Consider the following 26516-nt stretch of genomic DNA (forward strand, 5'->3'; position numbering starts at 1 on the left):
CAGCAATCATTGTTGGACATTAAAAATCCCACAGTGTCTTTAAAACAGAATATGAAAGTTATTATTGGCAGCCCGAACAGATTACAATGTTTTTCACTCCTGTCTGTCTGTGAACAGAATATCTCAAAAAGTTGTGGATGGATTTGGATGAAATTTGGTGGGAATGTTGGGTGTGACACCGACAAAATGATTCGATTTTGGTGAAGATACAGAAACAGATTGTAGAATTTTTGAAGTTATTCTTCACCATTGAGAGACAGAGCCAAAAACGATATATAGCACAATATCTCAAAAAGTAATGGACGGATTCGGACAAAACGTGGTGGATGAGTTGGTTCGGTGACAAGAACAAGCCGATTCGATTTTGGTTCAGGTGTGAATCCAAATCTGACCTCACAGTGGGATACAAAATGTAAACTGTTTATCCCATCAAAGACATACCCTCCACTGGGTCCTGTTCTTCTTAGATCCTCTTGGAGGATCTCGAAGTCTTACTCACGTTGTTGTTGTTGTTGTGGACCTTTTTGTTTCACAGCCTACAGTTTTCATCGAAACTTCCTGAAACTTGGCGTATATATGTAAAAATACCCTGCGGAGACAGTAACCATCTCAGATTGTGAAAATTCCTCCGATAAAAAAAAGTTATGACATCAAAATATCTCCGCTAATGGAAATCGCCTAAAAAATTATCTCCGAAATTCGGCAAGCTTTTTGAATTCTGTTTGCGGGAATCGAACAGGGAATAAGCAGAGATGAATTTCCGCACATATGATACATCACTATGACGTCATATCAATTTTTATGTCGTCATTCCTATTTTTGGTTTCACAACCCAGAGTTTTCATTGGATCTTCGTGAAACTTGCCATGTATATGCAGAAAGCCCACGCGCAGACATTAACCATCTCCGATTTTGGAAATTCTTCCTCGAAAAAAAGTTGTCATATCGCCGCTAATGGAAATCGGTTCTACCATTATCTCCGAAACTAGTTTGTTTCACAGCCTACAGTTTTCATCGAAACTTCCTGAAACTTGGCAGACATATGTAAAAATACTCTGCGGAGACAGTAACCATCTCAGATTTTGAAAATTCCTCCTAGAAAAAAAGTTATGACGTCAAAATATCTCCGCTAATGGAAATCGCTTCTACCATTATCTCCGAAACTAGTTTGTTTCACAGCCTACAGTTTTCATCGAAACTTCCTGAAACTTGGCAGACATATGTAAAAATACTCTGTGGAGACAGTAACCATCTCAGATTTTGAAAATTCCTCCTAGAAAAAAAAGTTATGACGTCAAAATATCTCCGCTAATGGAAATCGCCTTAAAAATTATCTCTGAAACAAGGCAAGCTTTTTAAATTCTGTTTGCGGGAATCGAACAGGGAATAAGCATAGATGAATTACCACACACATGATACATCACTATGACGTCATATCAATTTTTATGACGTCATTCCTATTTTTTGTTTCACAATCCAGAGTTTTCATCGGATCTTCGTGAAACTTGCCATGTATATGCAGAAAGCCCACGCGCAGACAGTAACCATCTCCGATTTTGGAAATTCTTCTGATAAAAAAGGTTGCCGTCATAATATCGCCGCTAATGGAAATCGCCTATTCCATTATCTCCGAAACTAGGCAAACTGTTTGAATTTTGTTTGCGGGAATCAAGCTGGGCATGAGCACAGATCATTTATCGCAAACCTGATACATCACAATGACGTCATATTCGTTTTTATGACGTCATCATTAAGAGGACGAGAATCTTCGCTCATTCGAGCTTGTTTTTAACTGCTGTTTACATGTATTGTTGCGGATTTTGAAAGCTATCACACCCAACATACAGGTCCTTCAGCTCAGTTATCTTGGTAAGTAGATGTTGCCAGTTGGGGTCCCGACCCCAGTCTAACGGGTAAATATATGTAAATGCGCTGTGAAGTTATTTTAATAGTCAGGGTTTCTTTTAGTTTGTTTTTACACCACCGTCAACACCACGGACCTTACCACCAAACACACCGCATTGCCCTCACCTTCACTTCGCTCCCTTCACCTCGCTCTGGCCAATCAGGGGGGTTGCCGCTCGTTTTGGCGAATGAGAGGAATGATGAGGGCGCATGCGCAGAAGGTCGTCCGGTGTGGAGAAGCGGGGAGGGCGGAGACACCCCCCCCCTCTCTGTGGGGAAAAAGAGATAAAAAGTGGGGATGGTTGGAGAGGATTGTGGAGAGAATCGTGAAGAGAATTGGAGAGAGAACAGGGAGAGAAGTGTTGAGAGAATTGTGAGGAGAAGAGAGGTTTTTCTTCACTGCCCTCGTCATCGCCAAGAGTGGAGATTCCCTCACCGTCTTCGTCGCCGTCAGCCCTGGCCCTCACACTCCTCCACCGCCTCCTCCCCTGATTGATCGTGGACTTGGGCAACGACCCCGTTTCACCTGAGCTGGGTTCACTGCGCTGTTCCGTCCGTCGGTGACCGGAGTTCCGGGAGGAAGGGGACGCCCAGCCACGCGCTCGTGGCCAGATAGCCAACTCTCGCTGGTCTGCAGTCCGACCGTCCTCCGGGCTGGAGATACAAATAAAGACCCATGGGGTCCGTGTGTGTGTGTGTGTGTGTGTGTGTGTGTGTGTGTGTGTGTGTGTGTGTGTGTGTGTGTGTGTGTGTGTGTGTGTGTGTGCGCGCGCGCGCCTGCGCCGCGTCCAATGAGTCGTGGAACTGCATAAGTGCTTGTGTGTATGTATGTATATATATATATATATATGTATGTATATATATATATATATATATATATATATATATATATATATATATATATATATATATATTTGCATTCCCTTTCTGATATTTGGCATAAATCTGTCTTCTGTGTTCCCTCGGCCCCCATTGCTTTATAAATAAACCCCATTTGTTAAATGTTTTCAACTCGTCCGTGTCCATTTCTGCCATTGACTGAGTGTGTCGCGCGTGTTGTAAACCAACAAGGCCGTTGTGCCCTCGTAACGGGATAATCAGACTGACGGAACTTGGCGATTAAAACCGCTCGGCATCGCACACGGAACGGGCTCGCTAAGCGGCTCGTTTCCATACGAGTTCCGTCGAGGGTGAACTTCCCCGGGAGTCGGACCACGTGGGTACTGAGGTAAATTGAAATTGGCAATCAACCCTACCCCACGTGGTCTATCCCTTGGCGAGTTCGGTCCAAAAGAAAGGACCAGTCTTCTCCAGAGTTTTCCAGAGAAGTACGATCTATCCATTCCGGGTGGTCGAGTCGAGCCGGCTCCATTGCTCCATCTGGTGGTCGTGCTCGTGGCGGACGTCCCGACACCGCAACAGTTTAACCAGGCGGAAAGTTACACAACATTATCAATTATAATATGTGATTAATCACGTTAATTAATTCCATGCAAATGTTTCTGGTGCTGCAGGTTTTCTGGATTCATCACTTCATCAATTTGCACCTTTGTTTATAAAACCCTTGGCCCAACACACTGTTTGCTTGGCCTGTTGGTGTTTTCATCTGAACCTCTGGCTCATGATGCAGTGAATTGAAGTTTAAATCCCATGTACTCAATGTTTATTAATTACATACTGATGACCTTGACATTCATGTAAATGTACACTGACGTGGACTGATGGAGTTGGCCGAAATCTCATCTCAGGAAATTTCAATGAATAAATAAAATGTTTTTTTGTTTGTTTGTTTGAGTAAGAATCTTTGGATCACTCACTCCGGCATGTGGGAGTGAAACAGGAATTTAGTGTAAAACCAAAACCATGTTTTTACAGGGACATGGGAAAGGAAATGTTTGTTTTCCCTTGTTGTTGAAGTTATATCTCAAAAGGAACATGTCAGTTTGTGGAGTTCAGTAACATCATGTGGATTGTACTTTGGACCAGGTTACTCGAGTAAACTAACCATGTGGATTGTACTTTGGACCAGGTCACTCGAGTAAACTAACCATGTGGATTGTACTTTGGACCAGGTCACTCGAGTAAACTAACCATGTGGATTGTACTTTGGACCAGGTTACTCGAGTGAACTAACCATGTGGATTGTACTTTGGACCAGGTTACTCGAGTGAACTAACCATGTGGATTGTACTTTGGACCAGGTTACTCGAGTGAACTAACCATGTGCTGCAGATATTGATGTTCGGATTGTAAATTTGTGTTTCAATGCGGGAAAATAATTTATTTTTATGGTTTTGTATTACAGCCGATTGCTGCTGGTTGCATCATTGCTGGAAGTTCGGCTGTGCCGGTGATGCACGACCCCTTGTTTCCAGGAAGCCAGTCCTTGTTTTGACGATCTCAGGATGACGGGGGCTCCACCTCAACACGTGGTGTTGTGTATCGACCGGACCCGAGAGGGAGCGATGAGGAAGAAGACTCGGGGTCAGAGGTCAGGAGGTGTATAGTGAAAACCTTGTGACGTTCCGATGTCGGTTTAATAAAAACGTTGAGAATATTGATTCCTCATTCTTGGAGTGTTTTATAAAATAACAAAACCGTCAAATACAATGGTGGAGATCAGTGAAAACAAGTAGAAAAATGAACACGAGGAGGAAGAAGAAGAAGAAAAATGAAAGGACGATGAAGAACTTCCGGGTTGTTGTTCCTGTAAACCTCGAACAGAACCTCGAACCGAGATCCTCGTGGTCCGGACGGGACTGATGGTAAGAGGTATTTTGGGTATTCTAATATAACACTAAAAACGTGAATTTAAAGAAATAATACTTTTATGTTTCTTGACGACGTCGATGAAGGAAAGTTAAAGGAGTTTTTACTGAATGTTTGTTGAGGTGTTTGATTGTTAATTTAATGAGGTGTTTGATTGTTAATTTAATGAGGTGTTTGATTGTTAATTTAATGAGGTGTTTGATTGTTAATTTAATGAGGTGTTTTTCACTCCTTTTGTTTATAATCAAATCATCACTAAACTTCCTTCAACGATGTTAAACCTCATTCTTCCTTTTTTTAACTACAAAACTACCAGAAACATTTTATAATTGACTTGTATATCCAATTTGATCTCCAAACGAGGAGTAACGAGGGAACGAGGTTCGATTACCGACTTTATCTGTTCTGTGGGGTTTTTAACGTTCATAATCTGAATGAAGATGAAAACCCTGATTAATAATCTATAAACTCAAAAATATCGTGTGGGTCGAAAATGTAACATTCCTCGTTAACCTTCCACCGACATTCCATCTGACTGGCCCCCACCGCCCTGCCTCCAACCAGACTGCCCCCGCCATCCTGCCCCCCATCAGGCTGGCCCCCGCCGCCCTGCCCCCCATCAGGCTGGCCCCCCGGCGCCCTGCCCCCCATCAGGCTGGCCCCCGCCGCCCTGCCCCCATCAGGCTGGCCCCCCGCCGCCCTGCCCCCATCAGGCTGGCCCCCCGCCGCCCTGCCCCCATCAGGCTGGCCCCCGCCGCCCTGCCCCCCATCAGGCTGGCCCCCTGCCACCCTGCCCCCATCAGGCTGGCCCCCCGCCGCCCTGCCCCCCATCAGGCTGGCCCCCGCCACCCTGCCCCCCATCAGGCTGGCCCCCCGCCGCCCTGCCCCCCATCAGGCTGGCCCCCGCCGCCCTGCCCCCCATCAGGCTGGCCCCCCGCCGCCCTGCCCCCCATCAGGCTGGCCCCCGCCGCCCTGCCCCCCATCAGGCTGGCCCCCGCCGCCCTGCCCCCATCAGGCTGGCCCCCGCCACCCTTTCCCCAATCATACTGGCCCCCGCCGCCCTGCCCCCAATAGTACTGGCGCCACCACCTTTCCCTAAATCAGCCTGGCTCCTGCCACCCTGCCCCCAACCGGGCTGGCCCTTCCCCCCATCAGGTTCTGAAACATCTCCCATCCATGTACAAATCTAGTTTGTGAGATGACGGTGTAGGACTTGTTGAACAGGATATTTATCTTCTCGGAAAGTGTAAATTCATGATGAATCTGTGAGAAAGTTCAAGTAAAAGTAAATTGAGATGTTTGTTTGTTTTTCTCTCCACACGTGGATTTCAGAAGGTGGAACGGAGCCCTCCAGGTGTGTGTATAATGTGTGTATCATCACTTCAATATATGTGTTTATATTTACCCCTTGGTTGCATCAGTATGTATGTCTGTATGTGTGGATGGATGTATTGTTACAGATTTGGAAACCTTGTGCACACAAGCAGCCAGAGTCCCCGTAGTTCAGTTATTTCAATAAGAATGTGTTTTGTCGTTAGAATCCATCCCCAATGTCTAATGGGAATTTCGTGTGTGCGCTTGGAGTGATTTTTAAGTCAGGTTTTTATTAAATCCACAACAACAACAACAGCGACGCCGACCCACACTCGACCCCGTCGCCATTGCCCATGTGTTTTTGGCTGAGGGCGTGGGCGGAGCCTCCGTCGCTTCGGATCGAGGCTCTGCCCCAAGGCAGGGCATGGATGTTTCCTCCAGCGAATGAGCGAAGGGCGAGCATGACACGCATGCCCCAGCCAATCGGGAGGTGACCACGAGTCGTCCCACAAACCCTCGTCCAATCAGATGGTGAGTGGCGAGGAGAAGAGAACCCTCCCACCTCAGAAGAGTCGAATGGTGGTCAGGACCAGGGTTCGGCAGAGAGAGGAGTTCATGGAGATTGCCGAGCAGTCTGTCGTCGTGGCTCAGTGGTTGTCGACGAGGGCTCTGCAGACGGTCGTGGTCGTGGTTTAGAGTGGTCTGCTGTCCTTTGGGGGGCAAGTCTGGTGACCGAGCAGCCAGGGTCGTGGGCAATGGACTTCAGGTCGTGGGTTCGAGTCCCACCGTGGTGGTTCGGGTCGGTGTGACCGCACGAGGCGGCCCAGCTCTACCGACTAAAGACCCACAGGGTCCAGTTTCTTTTGGGTGTGTGTGTGTGTGTGTCCCCGTGGGCCCCGTCTGTAAGTAGAAACTGTAAAGTGCCTGTGTTCCTTGGTTTGCATTTCTTTTATTCATTATAACTCTGCTCTGTGTCTCCCCTCCCGGATTATTCTTTATAAATAAACCCCCGTGTTAAATGTTCCAGTTTGTTGTTCGTGTTTTCTTTCATTGACCCAGCACGGTGTGGGTTTGAGAAATAGTAAGGCCGTTTGTGCTGTACATTGTTCATTTGGTCCGGCGTGGCCTTGGTGGCTTCTTCTTGGTTACGCTGCATCCGAGTCGGTGATAGCGACTCGGTTCGGACAAAGTCGGTCGAGGGTGTGGTTTTCCCCGGTAGTTGGACGTCGTGGGTACTTAGGTATATTGAAATTAGGCAATTAACCCTACACCACGCCGTCGAAATATTGGCGACCATGGTCCGCAAAGGGACCCTTGAGCTTTCGGAGTTGTCCGAGAGTCACGACCTAAATTCTGGGTGTTCGGTGGGAGACGACTCTACTGCTCCACCTTGTGGTCGTTTATCGCCACTGAACCCTGGCCCACAACAGTCTGGAGTGTTGTCCAGGCTCGAATGAGAGCTAACAAACAACGTACAGCAAGAGGGGAGGGAGAGGGAAGGACAAAACAGTGGGGAACAAGAGGGGGAGCACTCGGGAGAGTGCAAAACCTCCGCCGCCAATACTGCTGGGTCACTCAAGTGAACCTTCTATCTTATTCATTAAATATGATGTCAACAGTGCTGACAGTAATCGTTTTCTCCATTTTTTTTTGGGCGGGGGGGTTGGAAATCACTTAAAACATGTAAAAATGCAAAAAAGAAAATTGAAATTTTCTTGAAAAAAAACTTGCAAAATTTTTTTTTTTCTCGAACAATTTTTTTTTGGGGGGGGGACCAAGTCCAAAATTTAATGGCATGATCCTTGGACCATACCTTACCCCCCCACCAAGTTTCGTCGAAATCCGTCAGTTTTTCCGTAATACTGTTCACAAACAAACAAACAAATAAACCAACGTATCTTGCCAAAAGGTGACCACATGTGACTTCTTTAAGGTCACACTGAGGTGAACAGAGCTGCTATCCACCAGGAGCGACTCCTTGAGGAATATCTGCCTACGAGAGAATGCGATGACAATCGTTCTCCAGAGTAACCATGAAAAATATGTTTGCCTCAAAACGTAACCAAATGACGTCATAATGTCTCAAGCTTGACATATCTAGAAAGCACTCAGAGGTGTTCAATTTGAAGCACTACACGATATGGTTCCTAAAACTTGAAAATTTGACCTTGGGGTCAAATATGTTTGACCTCTGGCGCTAACCATGAAGGTCAAGGCCAATCGCCACCAAAAACTAATCAGCTGAGCGCCAGACCATGTACGACATTCCCATAAAGTTTGGAGACGAGTAGATTAAAATTACTCAAAAAATAAGGGTTTCGGCGACTCCCCTGATTTGCGACAGTGACCTTGACCTTTGACCTTGACCTTCAAAATTTTGTGCGCTGAAAGGGATCTCTATAGGCCTCTGATATGCGAAGTTACAAAAATTTCCGATGATAACTGTGCCCTGCAGAATTTTTTATACGTGATTACAGACAAACAAACAAAAAATAAATAAATAAAAAACATACAAGCTGACGAACATTTCTTGCAAAAACTTTTGCAAAAAAAAAAAAAGATTTGGCCTCACCGCAGAAGATACCAATGATCCTGAATGCCTTTGTTTCTGCAGCGTGAAGCTTAGAAAGGTAAGAGGCAGGAGCACCAGCCCAGAGGGGAGAGCAGTACTCCATCAGGCTGTGGACGAAAGCTTTGTATGTGGTCAGGAGCACTTTTTTTTATCTCCAAAGAGCTTTTCTGTGTTTCAGGATGGGATTGGCAGAAGACAGACAGCAAGAGCCTATTATTAGAAAAAGATGGTGGGGCCAGGGCCGGATTGAGGAGCAGGTGACCCAGGAGACCGCCTGGGGTGCTGGCTTTGTGTGACCCAGCCAGGAAGGTATAACAGGTATGAACAACGAAATTTAGCACAGGAGGTGGCAATTCAGATTTGGTCGATCACATCTGTGCAACACCAACACCACGATTCAGATTAGATATATCCGTTGAGCTTACGACTCAATTTAATAAGGGGATTGGGGAGGGGGATGGGAGTGTGGGGATGAGAATAGTGGGACAGGTGCAGGGTTATCACCAGGGTGTTAATAAACGAATAATTCGGTGGCTGGGAAAAGGAGGGTGGGGAGCTGCTGTTTTGGGGTGAACAATAAACAACATCAATCCCACAATATCCCATGACAAGTCCCTTGCTTCCCCTTCATCACTGACTGCCCCTCACTGCTGCCTGCCCTGATTGCCCCTCTCCACTGCCTGCCGTGACTGCCCCTTTCCACTGCCTGCCTTGACTTCCCCTCACCACTGCCGACCCTGACTGACTCTCACCACCCCATACCCCCTCATGAGGCATTCAAATGTTGAACAAATGGAAAGGGGGCTCTGAAGACGACGACTTGCATGGGGCTTCAGTTCATCTGGGGCTGCTCCTGGGTGGTGGCAGTTGCAGATTCGAAGCAATAGAGCTCACATTGAATAAAGGGAAATTCATAAATTCATTCATTGGAAGCATGTGCCACAGTGCACCACTGCGTCCACTTTGCACTTGTACTCCAGGGCCTTCCATCTGGCCATCCCCAAGGCAAATGCCTGACCCATCCCCATCACTTAAGGATAGGACATTCCAGACACCGCATCGAAGGGATGCCTCAGATTAACTTGAGGAGACACGTCTGGTGGACGACACCACAGCACCACCACAACACACACGACAGTGCGTTTTGTGGTGGTCGGAGGACAAATACCACCACCAACTTCCAAGGAAAGGTAAGCAACTGCAGGAGGATGTCTGCAGATGCAGTTGCCACCAGATATGTATGGTTGTTGGCTCACAAGGAGCTCCTCTGCCCTTGTGGCAGGTTTTTTATTTAATCCTGCTGGGTGTCCATGAAAGGGAAATGAGAAAGAAGAAAAGGAATAGGAGGTTCTTCCCCCACCATGGCTTTTCTGCTTGTTTTATCCTTGTTTTGTACAGCCATGGTGTTGCTGTTGATGCATTTCTGTTTTTGTCTCTGGACATTGATTATATGCTTATTGATGAAACAATAATGAGGGTGGGAGTGGTGAGGTGGCACTTTAGTTTTTGGATCTTTCATTTTGTTTGCAGTGCCTGCTGGTTGCATCATTGCTGTGAGTGTGGCTGTGCCGCTGATGTAGTGCCCCCTGTATTTACAAGAAGAAATTTTGAATTTGGTCAGCGTGCAAGTGATAGCTGGCCTCATCTTCGAGAAGGACTCCATGGGATCTTTAATGTCTCCCAACTAATGCTGTGAGAGGGGATGCCCAGTTGAACGTTCATCTGAAGGACGGTACACACGTTGATCCCTTTCCCAATCTGTGAAACACCATGGTGACAGTTTATTGCCGTGTCGGGATTCAAACCCAAGCAAGACAACTCGGGGTCAGTATGCCTCCCTCAAGTCCATCCTGCAAGCTCACATGGAGTGAACAAACTGACTGCAAATCCCTGCATTTATTGGATAAAATACAGAGTAAAGAAAATAACGTACAAATCTAAAGACGACGATGGTTCACGAGCGGTATTTGACGATGTAGATAGTTACAGGAGTCAAGGATGAGACAATGTGATAATGTTTGACCAAGTTATAAAAATGATCAACATGATGTGGTACGAGTGACAGGTTATTAGCTGCAAAATATCGAAAACCCGGTTTCGTTCAACAACTTTAAAAATTTGACCTTTGCATAACCTTAAAAGGTCACAAAGTAATGTTGGGGACATTAAAATAAGGAAACATACTTTTGCTTATTGGAGTTAGTTCGTCGAAGAAGGTCGAAAACCCAGTTCGATTCTCACAACTTTGAAAATTTGACCTTTGTGAACTTTAAAGGTCAAAGGTCAAGGATTATGACCTTTGGTGGAAAACTTCTTCTGGAACATTCCAGGAACAATATAACATCATCTGGACTCTGGAATTTCGCACTCCTTGGATTATCCATAATTTGATGAAATCAACGTAAAAACAGATTTGAAGGGGGTGCCACGGGCAAGGTGTTCGAGATGGAGCAAAATGGTTTGAAGACTTTAGGTGGGGAATGACCTCAACATTATGCATAAAAAATATTGTCATCTTAGCTCTCAAAATTTGGGCGGTCGTATGATTTTTATGTCAAAATTCGTAATTTTCTTCATGACCTTGTGACCTTGATCTTGGGACGAAAATGAAAAATCGAGCTCAGTGGGGCTATGCATTTGCCATTGGGCTAACCAAATACTGAAACCCCTGCCAGATTCAACAAACCCCTCAGAGAAGATGGATTTTTATGTCAAAATTCGCAATTTTCTCAGTTTGTGACCTTGACCTTGGGACGAAAATAAAAAAAAGTCGAGCTCTGTGGGGCTATGCAGGTGCCATTGGGCTAAGTAAATACTGAAACCTCTGCCAGATTCGACAAACCCCCTCGGAGAAGATGCAAATTGAAATCGGCTACCCCCTAAAAACACAATTCGCAATTTTCTAAGTTCGTGACCTTGTGACCTTGACCTTGGGATGAAAATGAAAAATCGAGCTCCGTGGGGCTATGCAGGTGCCATTGGGCTCACTAAATAGCGAAACCCATGTCAGATTCGACAAACCCCCTTGAGGAAGATGCAAATTGAAATCGGCTACCCCCTCACAACACATGTTTTTTGGGCGTGGCTCCGCCCACAATGGGCGCACCACGCCCATTTTCAGGAAAACACAACAAGATCACAATATAAACCTCCCACCAAAATTTTATCAGGATCGGGTCAAAACCCACGGAGCTATGCTCGGGACAGACAGACAGACACACACACACACAGACAGACAGACACACAACAATAACGAATATAGTGGTCACTTATTTTTTTCGTGAAAACATTTTTTCGTGAACCAATAACCTTTCCTTTGTTAATATAAGCATTGTGTCCCTGACAGGTCATCGGTGAAATGGACACATTCTTGGAATGGCTCCAATCACAAGGTCTGAGAGCAGAAACAGCCCAAGCAGTGATCAATGTTCTTGGAATTGAGAATTGGAAGGTTCTTCAAGCTTGTACAGACTCTGATGCATTGCGAACAGAGCTCCTCTCTCTCGCCAAAGAGAAATTTAAATTTGCAATGTATGCCGACTTTTGTAAGTTTGTGAATTCTTTTTGAAGCCGCAGGTTCTCCAGCTTGCAGGCTCTTCTCTGTTGGGAAGTCTATTCATCAACTTGGAGAATGTTATTCAAGAACTTTCCAGTTTCTGCAAAAAGTTTATTGGATTCCAAAATGTGCAGCTGGAAAATATTCCTGGTGTCCGTGGAATCCGTTTCAGTGATGTCTGCAACCTCCATGATCAGGATGATGGATTAACAACCAAGTCTGGTATGTCACTATTTTATACACCTGAGCATATCAAGAAGTACCTTGATGTTCAACCATGAATGTGTTTTTTCTTGCAACTTAAGGAATCTTTTTTTGGAACAATTTTGTTTTGAAAACGTTTAGATTCTTGATCGACAGTGAATGTTGTTGTTTTTGTGTCTGCATTGTCGAGGCTCCAGTGAGGGCGAACACACACTGTACAACAAGGTGGGCAGGAGACGAGTAGTGGAGAGGGAAGGGCAAAACAGTAGGGAACAGAGCTATTCGGAGAACTGTGGAAGGGAGAGGGATGGGGTGGGCTAGACAGGGTAAACAAGATGGACACCACAGGAACTTTGAGAACCTTGCACGACAGGGAACTTTCGGGAAGGAAAACAGGGAATTGGATTGAAAGAGATGCCATTTGGGGTGCATTTACGGGGGAGGAAAAGATCGTGGTTTTGGATTGGGGAAGATTAGAGGTGGTGGTGAACAGCGATTTTGAAGAGCTGGTTGGAAGAGTGGGATTGAAGAGAGAGTGTGCGAGTTTTTTTCCAAAGGCAAGAAAAAAGTGGAATGAAAGTGTGAAGGTGAGAAGTGATTCTGCGGAAATATGAGGGCCACACGTTGGCTGTGACAGGAGAGTGAGTCTGTGAGCCATGAGTGGAGATGGCCTTGGATACCATAGGAAGAGAATTTGGTGAGCAGGGCAGGGTGCCAGAGCGTGTCAACAGCACGCCATATGTCGAGGGATATGGCTCTGATTTCATGTCCATTGTTGGGAGAGCAGAAGCAGCATATCTCGAGTGGAGTGACCTGGTCTGACACCAAATTGATTGTCGAAAATAAAGCCATTGGAGAAGGGGAAGGATTTAATGTCTGAAGCAATGAGGGGTTCCATAACTTTGCTGATGATTGGGAGTTGGCTGATTGGTTTGCAGTTGCAGGGATCTGTTTTTCCACCTTTTTTATGCAGGACGGAAATGTTAATATCTGTTTTCATTTCTGCATGAGCGGTATTCATCGTTCGTGCACATGATAAGATGGCCCTCAGCCCAACAGAGTCTTGTCTATTCCCTTTCCATCAAGACTCATTGGCTTGGAAATACACGATTTATTTACACATTTTATTTTGGGTTTCATTTTCACATTGGAGTTGCAGGATATTTGAGTCATCACACCGCAAGATTTTCCTTGACAGTTCGTTCTCACGGTCAAACATGGCTGTGGACTTGGATCATTTACCTCAAGTCCCACTTTTTTCCATTGACGTCGACACCCACCTTTTTCCATCGGCAATCGACACCCTGTTCAGCAGCTCTATGGATGCTAATTGACTCTTCTTCGTATTGCGCTGGACAGAGGTGATAATTGCTGTTGATGTTCTGTGGGCGCTTCGTGTTTCTGCTCGGTTGTTCTGGCGGTGCTTGTCCAGCGCCCCGATCGTGGCGATGTGAGCCAGGCCTTTCTTTTTTTTTTTTTTTTTTTTTGTATACCTTGGTCGAGGCTCGTATGAGAGCGAACACACAACTCACAGCAAGGAGGCATGAGACAAGAGGGGCGGGAGTGGAAGGGACAAAACATTGGGGAACAGACACAGGTGAACTGTGGAAGGGAGAGGGATGGGGATGGGACGGGGAACATGGCGAGGGGAAGATGGACATTAAAGGGACTTTCAGGAAGGAAAGCAGGAGAATTGAAGGAAGTGGGCTTGGGTGGATTATCGGGGGTAGAAAAGATCGAGGATTTGGATGGGGGAAGATAAGAGGTGGTGGTGAACAGCTGTTTTGAAAGCCTGAAGGGAAGAATGGGAAAGAATAGAGTGAGGAAGTTTATTCCAAAGGCGGGAAAAAAGAGGAATGAAAGAGTGAAGATGAGCAGTGATTCGTGATTTTGGTAGTTTTACCAGAAGGGGGTTGTTGGCGGACCTTGAGCGCCCTGTGGAAATGTGGTTGGGACAAATCGCAGAGAGAGCAGGGGGGCAAGGCTGGAGAGGAGTCGGTAGAAGACAGAAAGACCACCGACCAACCTGCGGTGATTGAGTGAGAGGCCCAAAGACTCAGCTTCATTGCGGGAGATGCCAATGATCTTAAAAGCCCTGGTTTCGACAGCGTGAAGTCGAGAAAGGTGGGAGGCAGTAGCACCAGCCCAGAGGGGAGAGCAGTACTCCATCAGGCTACGGACAAAAGCTTTGTAAGTGGTCAGGAGCTCAAGAGGGCCGAGGAAGGACTTTGCACGACGGAGGATTCCCAGTCGGCGACTGGCTTTTGAGGCAAGGTTGGAAATGTGACTTTCCCAGGAAAGGTCATGGCAGATAGTGAGACCCAGAAGCTTGAAAGAAAAGACTTCTTCCAGAGGATTGTTGAGAAAGTGGATGGGGGGGTTATGTAAACGGTCCTTTCGAAGAGACATAGTGAGAGTGTGAGATTTGTCTGGATTGAAAGACATGTTCCACGTGTTGGACCAGTTTGTGATTTTATCCAGATCTGCAGTGAGTGAAGAAGCTGCTGCTTGCCGGGCTGAGGGATGACAGATGGTACGGCAGAGAGTTGAGTCATCGGCAAAGAGAAATAGAGGATTTTCCAGAGAGTCCGAGAGATCATTGATGAAAACCAGAAAAAGAACAGGGCCCAGAACGCTACCTTGAGGAACTCCAGCCTGCACAGGAAGAGGGGATGAAAGAACTCCATTTAGGGCCACACGTTGACTGCGACAGGAGAGGAAGTCTGCGAGCCATGAGTGGAGATGGCCTTGAATACCATGGGCAGAGAGTTTGGTGAGTAGGGCAGGGTGCCAGACTGTGTCAAAAGCACGTGATATGTCCAGGGATACGGCTCGGATTTCCTGTCTGGCATTGAGGACCTCCATCCATTGATGGGAGAGCAGTAGCAGCATATCTAGGGTAGAGTGACCTGGTCTGAAACCAAATTGATGATTGGAAATCAAGCCATTGGAGAAGAGGAAGGATTTCATGTCTGAAGCGATGATGGATTCCATAACCTTGCTGATGATTGGGAGAAGGCTGATTGGTCTATAGTTACAGGGATCTGTTTTTGCACCTTTTTTATGCAGGGCAGTGATGTTAGCAGATTTCCAAGCAGATGGCAGATGACCTTGGGAAAATGAGAGGGTGAATAGAACAGGTGAATAGAACAGGCCTGCATTAATTGGGAGTTGCATCTCGTTTGGACAGGAGAGAATGACCACGAGAATGGACGGTTGGAGGACATGTGCAGCGATGCGCCAGTCGGCAAGCTGGATTTGGCTGAAGTCGTGTTTGAGGCTCTGCTCACACTGGTCGCCTATAAAAGGACAGCAGGACTGTCTTTTTGGCAGTCTGTTGGTGAGAGATCCAACTGATGCTTTTTGACAGCTCCTGACAGTTGGGAACAGCAGCAACAGCAGTTGGTGACAGTTGAGCTGTTCCTTCTGGTTCTGCTCGGTTCCTGGTACTTGACGTTCGTGATTTGTGGGGGTGACCATGTTACGTCGGTTAGTGTTCAAGCCTGTTTGTGGGTGGGTGAACGGTGAGGCAGGGCACTGGCAGCGGAAACGAGCCAAGCTGTAGAGAGCTCATTTGGAGAGGTCGCCCAAGCCACACTCACACATTTTGTGTGATTTTCGGAGACACATGATGATTTCTGCCGTGGTGAGCCGAGACCGGATTTATTTTTCCCCCTTGCGACACTGCCAAGGATGTACCGGCGAAAAGGATCGGATCATTTGGAATAAAGTCCCACGAAGCGAGGAGTCAGACCATGCTGAATCAAATGAAGGAAAAGACAAAAATGAGCTGGGAACATTTCTAATCGTAACTTATTTACAAGCAAGTGAGGAAAAATATGTGGTGCAGGGAATAGTTTATTTTGGGTGTGTTGTGCAGGGAAAGAAAGAAATTTGAGAGGTGCGGCAATATTACAAGCAACTTACAAAAGCGGACACAGAGCAGACTTAACCCGAAATAATAGCAATAATAATAATAAGCTAATGCAATCTCACTTATGTCGACAGGCGCGAGGACAGCACGCACACGCACACAAAAACCAGATGAAGAGTTTATATTAAAGCGAGAAAGGAGAAGAAGTTGAGGCTGCCGTCTCTCGGTACTTTGTACAATTGATTGCCCGAACGCGCCATCAATATGTTTGGGGGGAATGCTCCGTGGTGCCATACCACCCCGAAAGCTGGTGCGTCATCTCTTGCTTCGTGCAGCTCGCGTCGAGACGTGACCGTCGGCGTGAAGAAGCTGCTTGAGTTTGGAGGGTAAAGTCAAGAGCGATCGGACGGAGTGGAAGGGAGGACCAGGTGGGTGGGTGGAGTCAGCAACGTTGAGGCTGAGTCCAGGCGATGAAGAATGGAGACGAATGACAGAGCAAGAACGGCCCCAAGATCCAACTTTTATAGACCCTGCAGTGTGGGGTGGCGGGCCACCGCAACGCGATGCGTCATCACCTGAATCGGCTTCCCTGATTGGCCCCGCTCCCCTGCACGGCCAGGCCACGATGGCCCGAAACGGCGACATTCCGCTTCCAGCCAGGTGACCCCGAGCCGTGAAAATGTCCTGCTCCGACCCCACGACATGATATGAATCGCCCACACCGATCTCCGCATCATGAATTGCCTTGCAACAACCCCCGGGCCGTGCCCTGATGACCAGCTGAGGGTGGCGTCCGTCGCACATGCTTGCCCAGAGGTCAGAAGACGTTCATCCGTGGGGAACATTCTCGGCCGCCAGCGAAGACAGACTGTAAGGTGTTATAATCAACCCATGCACAAACGGAAAGATGGGTCCATTCGTGCCCTGTTCTGTTCGATAATCAAGTGTCCCGAGCTTAGCACGGATCCCCCTTCGAGCACGTTCCGTACAGTGAGCGCGGATCCGCCATGGCCCACGTGATCAGCGCTCGCTTTCGCCCGATTCCATTATTGTGTGTGCGGGGCCAACACTGATCTGTGTCAGGGTTTGAGGGGAACGCTTGGATATAATAATTGCATGGAGGTTTCGAATGAAAAGGATATAGAAATCAGTTTCCGCTGGAGAAATGGAGGGAAAAGAGAATGCCGATATAATTCGTCCAGAAATGGGTTGAAAAGTACGCGCTGCCCGTATCTTGCACATTTGTGTCCCGTAGTTGTTGTTTTTGTTGTTGTGTAGTTGTTGTTTTTCGATTAATAATTATCGGCCTATGACATTGTAGCTATTGGCACCAAGCTGCTAGCGACGTTCTCGCCGAGATATTAGTTTCAATGCAACCAGCAATCTCATCCCAGATCATCCGAAGCTCGAGTTGATCGCCGCAAAATCGCCGCAAAATCATCGCCGCATCGCCGCAAAATCTGGGTTGAGGGATCGCTTGAGGACAGGAGTTCTGCGCTGTCAATGCTCATCCGGTGCCCCCACGGCCTTTCTATTCCCCTGCCCTGGTCACGCACGTGCTGCACGTGTTGGCCTGTGTGAGGACCCAAATTCACATTTACCTCAGAAATAAGCAGAAAATAAGAGTAGAAATGAAGTGAGTGGTGCAAGGAAACCGAGCTGTGAGATCCCAGCAATGCACGTCCTGTTGTCCCGCCAGACAAAAGGGAAGGGACTATCTTTACGTACATTCATGGAATAACTGTCTAGCGACCGCTATATGTTGGGTGCCATTGACTTGGAGGCATGCGATTCTGAGAACTGCAACAATATATATATATATATATATATATATATATATATATATATATATATTGTTATATATATATAACAATATATATTCTGAGAACTGCAACAATATATATATATATTCTGAGAACTGCAACAATATATATATATATATATATATATATATATATATATATATATATATATATATATATATATATATATATATATATATATATATATATATATATATACATATATATATATATATATATATATATATATATATATATATATATATATATATATATATATATATATATATATATATATATACATATATACATATATATATATATACATATATATATATATATATATATATACATATATATATATGTATACATATATATATATATATATATATATTGTTGCAGTTCTCAGAATCGCATGCCTCCAAGGCAATGGCACCCAACATTTCACGGTCGTGAGACAGTATATATAACAATATATATTCTGAGAACTGCAACAATATATATATATATATTATGAGAACTGCAACAATATTTATATATATATATATATATATATATATATATATATATATATATGTATATATATATATATATATATATATATATATATTGTTGTGGTTGAGGAAATTCGCAAACCACCATTCAGGTCCCGTAGGTGAGATATCTCTAAGTACATGTGTAGTTAGGCCCAAACCCGTTGTTTAGAGGGAATAAATGTCATTCATTCGAGCTGCGACCCTTTAAGATAGCCGTTTTTCTGTTCTATCTTCATTTTGAACCAACCACGTCTCAACCTCCATCACACAACAACCACCAACCGCAACGCCGCTTCACAACAACAACAACGCCAACAGCCACGACCTTTACCTTCACAACTCGCTCTCGCAATCATCGCATCACCGCCATTCCAAGCGTCGCCATGGCAATCACCGCCACAATAAACCCTCCACCACCTTCACCTCTCCTACTTCGCCGGCCATTCCCGCGCCGCTTGTGAACGCCGAGCGTCAGGCTGTCCTGGTCTCGTGCGGGACGCGCGCTGAGCCGCGGGTACAAAGAGCGGCCTTTCCGAGGGGAAGTCGGATCAGGAATGATTCACGCCCACTTCTGTTCTGTCCTATCAGCGAGCGCGGGGCGATTTGGCCCCGCCTCCAGGCGCGTCGGAGTGGAATCGATATATGCAGATTCGAGGATCAGGAATGATTCACGCCCACTTTTCCTCCGTCCAATGGGCGAGCGTGGCTCCGCTCCCGAGCCGATCCTGATCCGAAAATCTGCATATGGTTTCTCCTGCTGACGATAAAGCGCCGAGCGCGGGGCGAATAGAGAGAGAGAGAAGAGTTTCTGTTTCGGGCTCGAGTGAGAGAAGAGTTTCTGTTTCGGGCTCGAGTTGGGAAGACTTTCTGTTTTAGGCTCGAATTGGAGAGAGTTTCTGTTTCGGGCTCGGGCGAGTTGTGGCGGCGGCAGCGAAGTGTGGCAGCAGCAGTCAAGACGGGTCTGGAGGAGAGTCGGTCTGTCGGGGTTCGGAGTCTGTCGGGGAGCTGCAGAGAGGAGAAGCCGGGAACGCGTCGAGGGCGCAGTGGAGTCGCTCGTCGCGGGACCCAAGCAAGCCAGCTATCCTCTTTCCCCAGAGCATCAACAACCCCCCCCTCTGTTTACCCCCCGTGCTGAGATAGTTCTAAAAGGGGGCCCCGTTCCCATCCCATTTCAGGCAGTGCCAGCGAGGCCCGCGGAATCGGGGCACCGCCGCCATTTTGTGGCTCATCACAAGGCGGGTAGGCTCTGCCCGGTCTCGCGCCCACAGACCACGTCTGCCCCCTTGTATTCGAGGGTGGCCCTTTTCTTTTGATTTTGAGTATATGTGTTGTCGGCGCCGTCTGTAAAGTAAAACTGTGTACGTGTTGCCGTGTGCTCGCGTAGTCGGTAGTAGATCTGCATTGTGTTTCTTTTGTTACATTTGCTTTTGGTGCATAATTGTTGTGTTTCTTTTACATTTGCTTTTGGTGCATAATTGTTGTAATTGTATATGTGTGCTTTCCGTTTGCCGCGGAATAAATGTGCCTTATGTTGAACTGTCTTTCCCGTTTCGCTTCGTCTTTTCTTTAATTGAATCTCCATCTTACTTCACGTAAAGGGTTGGTCGTGGGCTAAATACGCCCGATAATTAATCGGAACCGTCGAGGTTGACGATAACACCGCTCGGTTATCCCGATAGTACGGAACGGTTCGCTTAAAGTGGCCCGTGTCCGAAGTCGACCTGCGGCGAGGTGCGATCGCCCGGTCTACCCTCCGTGTGGGTACTTAGGTAGGTCGAATTTGGCGAACAACCCTATCCCACGCGGGGGGCCGATTGGCACGATCGTGGTGAGGCCGAAAGGCCCAGCCGTGACTTCCCGGCGTTAGTCCGAGAGGGTCACGACTGGATTGTCCGTCCGGTGGGCGACGTGCCGCGATTCGAGTTACGTGGTTATGTATATGTATATATATATATATATATATATATATATATATATATATATATATATATATATATATATATATATATATATATATATATATATATATATATATATATATATATATATATAGCACCGCGAGGAGGAGTGATTGAAGGGACACATCGGCCATTTTGGAGTTAATGCCATTTCGCACTATTTTAACCCTTTCCTTATCATCATATCATTAAAAAATGTCGCTTACATCACGGGGCCTCATATACATATATCTAAATTTTCTCATTCTAAACACCTCGTTTTATCTACCGCAATGGTGGCAGCATTATTTAGCCTCGTTCCAACAGTGGAAGTGACATCTTGCATACTACTTATTGATGGGATTTACATGTGGCAGTGTTTTCAACTTCATGTCCTTCATCATTTTTAGGTGATGTTTATCCTTCAAATGTGGTTCATTTGTCTCACAAACTTTAAGATATGTTTCTGCAAAGGAAGATTCAGATGTCCATTTGATAAACGGCAGTCCTGTCTGTTTTGCAACATATGAGCAGAAACAAACAAAATTAACATTGACTTTTGAATTCATGGTTCATAAAATTTTCGAAGTTGCTCAATATTTTGAGTTTTCAGTTTCTCTAAAATAACTTATTGTTGTTTGTTTTTGTAGAACAATCAAGAAGTCCAGTTGGGCAGATACGGTCCAGGAGCAGCTTTACGATGAAGATGATATCTATTTTGAAGCAGCAATCCCAAGAACAAGGCTCCAAATGCAAGTGTGCAGCTGGTGAAAACCACACAAAGATAAATATTGAATCAAACAAACCCAAAAAGGTTATGGAAAGGCAAATGTGTTGTAAATGTAAGATATGCAGTGGAGATTCATCAAACCTCAAAATACACATGAGGACCCACAGGGGAGAACGCCCACACAAATGCTCTGTTTGTGATAAAGGTTTCTCTAATAACAGCAGCTTGAAAATACATACGAGGATACACACAGGGGAGCGTCCTCACAAATGCTCTGTCTGTGATAAAGATTTCTCTGAAAAAGGCAAGTTGAAAATACATATGAGGATACACACAGGAGAGCGTCCTTACAAATGCTCTGTCTGTGATAAAGATTTCTCTGAAAAAGGCAAGTTGAAAATACATATGAGGATACACACAGGGGAGTGTCCTCACAAATGCTCTGTCTGTGATAAAGATTTCTCTGAAAAAGGCAGTTTGAAGATACATATGAGGATACACACAGGGGAGCGTCCTCACAAATGCTCTGTCTGTGATAAAGATTTCTCTGTAAAAGGCAGTTTGAAAATACACATGAGGATCCACACAGGAGAGCGTCCTTACAAATGCTCGATCTGTGATAAAGGTTTCTCTCAGAAAGGCAGTTTGAAAATACATACGAGGGTCCACACAGGAGAGCGTCCTTACAAATGCTCCATATGTGATAAAGGTTTCTCTCAAAAAGGCGATTTGAATAAGCATATGAGGATCCATACAGGAGAGCGTCCTTACAAATGCTCCATATGTGATAAAGGTTTCTCTGAAAAAAGCAGTTTGAAAATGCACATGGGATTCCATACAGGAGAGCGTCCTTACAACTGCTCTATCTGTAATAAAGGTTTCTCTCGTGAAGGCCATTTGAATAATCATATGTGGATCCACACAGGAGAGCGTCCTTACAAATGCTCCATATGTGATAAAAGTTTCTCTCAAAAAGGCAGTTTGAAAATACACATGAGGGTCCATACAGGAGTGCATCCTGACAAATGCTCTCTCTGTGATAAAAGTTTCTCTCAAAAAGGCCATTTGAAAATACATATGAGGATCCATACAGGAGAGCGTTCCAACAAATGCTCCATATGTGATAAAGGTTTCTCTCAAAAAGGCAGTTTGAAAATGCACATGAGGATCCACACAGGAGAGCGTCCTTACAAATGCTCCATATGTGATAAAAGTTTCCCTCATAAAGGCAGTTTGAAAATACACATGAGATTCCATACAAGAGAGCGTCCTTACAAATGCTCCATATGTGATAAAAGTTTCCCTCATAAAGGCAGTTTGAAAATACACATGAGGGTCCATACAGGAGTGCATCCTGACAAATGCTCTCTCTGTGATAAGTTTCTCTCAAAAAGGCCATTTGAAAATACATATGAGGATCCATACAGGAGAGCGTTCCAACAAATGCTCCATATGTGATAAAGGTTTCTCTCAAAAAGGCAGTTTGAAAATGCACATGAGGATCCACACAGGAGAGCGTCCTTACAAATGCTCCATATGTGATAAAAGTTTCCCTCATAAAGGCAGTTTGAAAATACACATGAGATTCCATACAAGAGAGCGTCCTTACAAATGCTCCATATGTGATAAAAGTTTCCCTCAAAAAGGCGATTTGAAAAGACACATGAGGTTCCATACAGGAGAGCGTCCCAACAAATGCTCTATCTGTGATAAAGGTTTCTCTCAAAAAGACAATTTGAATAAGCATATGAGGATCCACACAGGAGAGCGTCCTTACAAATGCTCCATATGTGATAAAGGTTTCTCTCAAAAAAACAAATTGAATCAGCACATGAGGATCCATACAGGAGAGCGTTCAAAGAATCCACACAAAAAGAACAGACAAAAATACACGAATGAGAAAACGAAGCATTCTTTCAAAACATCGGAATAAAAGAAGCCCCAGGTACAACACAAAAATATCCGTAAAATAATCGGCAAAGAGTACCTACGCATAATAAGACTAATTTTGAAGTCATCCCTCTCTCCAATGAACAAAACCAAAGATATAAACCAACTTGCAGTGCCGGTATTCCAATTTTGCTGTGTAATTATAAATTACATGAAACGAATGCTCGCCCTAACTATTCACAAGATGTTCCACAAAAACCAATGCATACCGAGGGTGTACTTACCTGGACAAGAACGAGTAGGTTGTGTGATGGAGCTTAACCAAGTGCACAGAACATCGTGTGTCAGACCAGCAGAGTATGTGAAAATCTCAACAGACAATTGTATGAGATTTGTACACGACCAAGAAATCAACAAACCAGAAAAGGGATCCTTATTCCATTTGGCAACAAACTTCAAAAAACCGGTGTAAATGATGGATACTGCACAAGAAAACGAAACAGAAACAAACACAGCCCCAATGATTGCAAAGAAGAAGAAAAAAAACGACAAAAAGAAATATCAGCAGATATACTCTGACAAATGGGAGTGATAAAAGAGCAGGAAGATTTAAAACAGAGCTTGACAGGACAGGGATTGACAAGCATGACCCAGTGGAATGGCTAAGAAGAGGTCTAATTAATTGGGATGGAGAACGAGGCATCATAAATGCTCATCATCACAAACTGATGCCTTTAAGAAAATGGTGGGATGTATGGACATCACAAACCAAGCACTGCGTCCAGACATGGTGCTCAAACACAAAAAGGAAAAGTCAGCACTGTTCTTTGAGGTTTCAGTTCCCAATGACTGTGGATGACATGCCACAGAAATCAGAAAAATTAGGTCAAGATGACCTCAAAATTGAAGAAAGCTGAAATTGTACCAGTGATAGTCGGAGCTCAAGGAATGACAAGGAAAACCCTCACCGAGTACTTGAATATCACTCTGGGAATATAATTCCAGACAAGCTGCAAGTGGAGGCTGTCAGAGGTGGAGTGAAGATTTTGAAAAGAGTCCTTGGAAAGAGGCTATGAGAAGGACATTTCACAGTTTGTCAGATGAATCACGATTCTTTAACAAAAAGGAGGTGGAGATTTTGAGTTCTGAGAGAACTTCCTCTCACCTTTTGATATCCAAAATAGGTAACAACCAATGAGAGCCAAAAAAATCCCTCAATCAAACAAACAAATTAAATGAAAGAGGAAAAGACCAGCACTTTGAAAATTTACTCCAGAGTGAATCAAAAACGAAGGAAAATGGAAGCAGACTGTTGCAATCAACCCAGAAAAAGATGAACTATTTTTGGAAAGGGATTTATGAAAATTGAAAAGAACAAAACAAGAAGGTGGAACAGGTCCAAAACTTGGAAAAGAGAAGTCACATCGAGAGGATATTCCTCAAGTGATAATTGCCAAACAAAATTATGAAACACTCACCAAGATGCCAAATTTCAAAAGCCCTGGTCTGGATGGCATCCCACATTTCTGATGCTCTTCACAATCACTACATTGAGCTTATCCCAACGGATGAATCGTCGTCCAATCCTGATCTTCCCTTCTGAGTTTTCAACACGCAAAACACCATTTTAAGTCCTCTCTCATCCTGACCCACTGTCTTTCGATCTTCACTCATTCACTGTGTCTTTTGCACATGAGAAGGAGGAAAACATTGTTTCAACTCTCGACTTTTCGTTATATACATGGTGTCGGCTCATGAAATGACTCGGACACCAAACAGATCAGTTCACAACAAGACAAAGGGAACAGCAGTAGAAAGGGGAAACATCAACAGCAGGGTGGAGGGGAAAAGTAGACGGAGACTGACAAATAAGGGATGCCGGTAACGATGAGGGTAAGAGTAAGGGGTGGACAAGTTGAACACATTATCAAAATGTTGGAAGTAATGGGGAATTGTTTACCAGGTGTTGAAAACATCATGCTTTTGGATGGGTGATGATTTGAGATGGTGGTGAACAGATGTCTTCAAGACCTGGAGGGAAGAATCAGATTGAAGAGAGTGTGGAATGTGGTTCCACAGGTGAGGAAAAAGGAATCCATGAGTGTAGGTAAGCAGTAGTTTTGGATTTTGGCACTTGAACTCTGAAGGGGTTGATGGAAGACTGCGTGCATCCTGCACATACCTCGGAGGGAAGATGCATATGGAGGGTGCAGGACCAGAAAAGAGTCGGAAGAATATGGAGACCACTGACCTGTTGGCCATGGTGAGGTGATTTCAGCTTCATCGTGAGAAATTCCAATGATCTTGAAAGCCTTCGTTTCCACGGCTTCAAGCTGAGCAAGATGTGAGCCACGGGAGCCAGCCCTGACGAAAGAGCAGTACTCCTTAAGGTGTGTATGAAAGCCTAGTCGGTGGATCGGAGTTCAGGTGTGCCAACGAAGGACTCTTCATGAAGGAGGATGTCCCATCTGGTTTTGAAGGCCAACTTTGAAATGTGGCTTGCCCAAGAGAGATCGTGGCTTGGAGTGAGATCCAAGAGTTTGACTTACTGAACCTCTTCAAGAGGGTTGATGAAAAAGTCGATAGGTTTGTGGTACAGTCATTGGGGAGAGAAAGGGGGAAGAGAGAAAGATGTTTAACCAGTTTGTGATTTTGTCAAGGTCAAAAGGGAGGGAAGAGGCTTCTGTCTATCAGAAGGATGAGGGATGTCGCGGCAGAGAGTGGAGTCATTAGCAAAGAGATAATGAGGATTTTCTCGCGAGTCGGTGATATCATTGATGAAGACTAGGAATAAGGTGGGGGCTGAGAACACTGCATTGGGGGAAGTCCAGCCTTGACAAGGAGAGGAGAACAAAGAGTTCCATTGAGAGCCCCATGTTGACTGCAAGATTGGAGGAAGTCAGTCTTCCAAGAGTGGAGTTAGCCTGGGATTCAATAGGCAAACAGTTTGGAGAGCATGTCGGATACCAGACCATATTGAAAGCTCGAGATTTTCCCAGAGAGACGGCTTTGATATGTCTGATGTTGAAGGCCTCCAACCATTGTTGAGAAAGTAAAAGCAGCACGTGCAAGATAGAGTGACCTGGTATGAATCCAAATTGATGACTTGAGATGAGACGTTTTTCAATAAAATGTATGCTTTTACGTCAGCTGCGATGATGGATTCCATGACATTGCTCTGCTTGCAAGTGAGCTTCCAGTGTTTGGAAGTGACCGGGCAAGACCCCGTGCTCTCACAAACTATGGTGGATGCCAGCTTTGAAGAAAATGTTTTAAAATCCTTTTCCAGGGCTCTTGTTAGGTTTTGCCTGCACTAATCTAAGTGCAGCCAAGTGAGATTTAGCTTTTAAGTTCTGCAGGTTTTAAAGAAATAAATGTGGAAGGTGAAATGGGAACGACTTGTCTTGCTTCAAGTTTATCGAGCATT

At 45.1% G+C, this 26516-nt stretch overlaps 1 protein-coding gene across 2 annotated transcripts; it reads left to right on the plus strand.

The window, feature by feature from the left end:
• Window positions 1-8858: 8858 nt before the first annotated feature.
• LOC147007408 (uncharacterized) lies at window positions 8859-22800 on the plus strand. 2 transcript variants are annotated; one of them, XM_085867176.1, is made up of 4 exons: window positions 8859-8878; window positions 11907-11952; window positions 12131-12338; window positions 21120-22800. In XM_085867176.1, exon 4 carries the CDS (start codon window positions 21170-21172, stop codon window positions 22655-22657), a length of 1488 nt encoding a protein of 495 aa, XP_085723302.1. In that variant the 5' UTR covers window positions 8859-8878; window positions 11907-11952; window positions 12131-12338; window positions 21120-21169; the 3' UTR covers window positions 22658-22800. The 2 variants fall into 2 exon arrangements, with proteins under 2 accessions (XP_085723302.1, XP_085723301.1); XM_085867175.1 differs by lacking the exon at window positions 8859-8878 and adding an exon at window positions 10354-10384.
• Window positions 22801-26516: the final 3716 nt, after the last annotated feature.

The sequence above is a fragment of the Eptatretus burgeri genome, unplaced genomic scaffold (assembly GCF_056783735.1).
Source record: "Eptatretus burgeri isolate ZD-2024b unplaced genomic scaffold, Ebu_testis_v1 Ebu_testis_scaffold_196, whole genome shotgun sequence".
Taxonomy (NCBI): domain Eukaryota; kingdom Metazoa; phylum Chordata; class Myxini; order Myxiniformes; family Myxinidae; genus Eptatretus; species Eptatretus burgeri.

Coding starts and splice junctions, on each gene's coding strand:
- LOC147007408 (XM_085867176.1), top strand. CDS start 21,170: ATGAAGATGATATCTATTTTGAAGCAGCAATCCCAAGAACAAGGCTCC.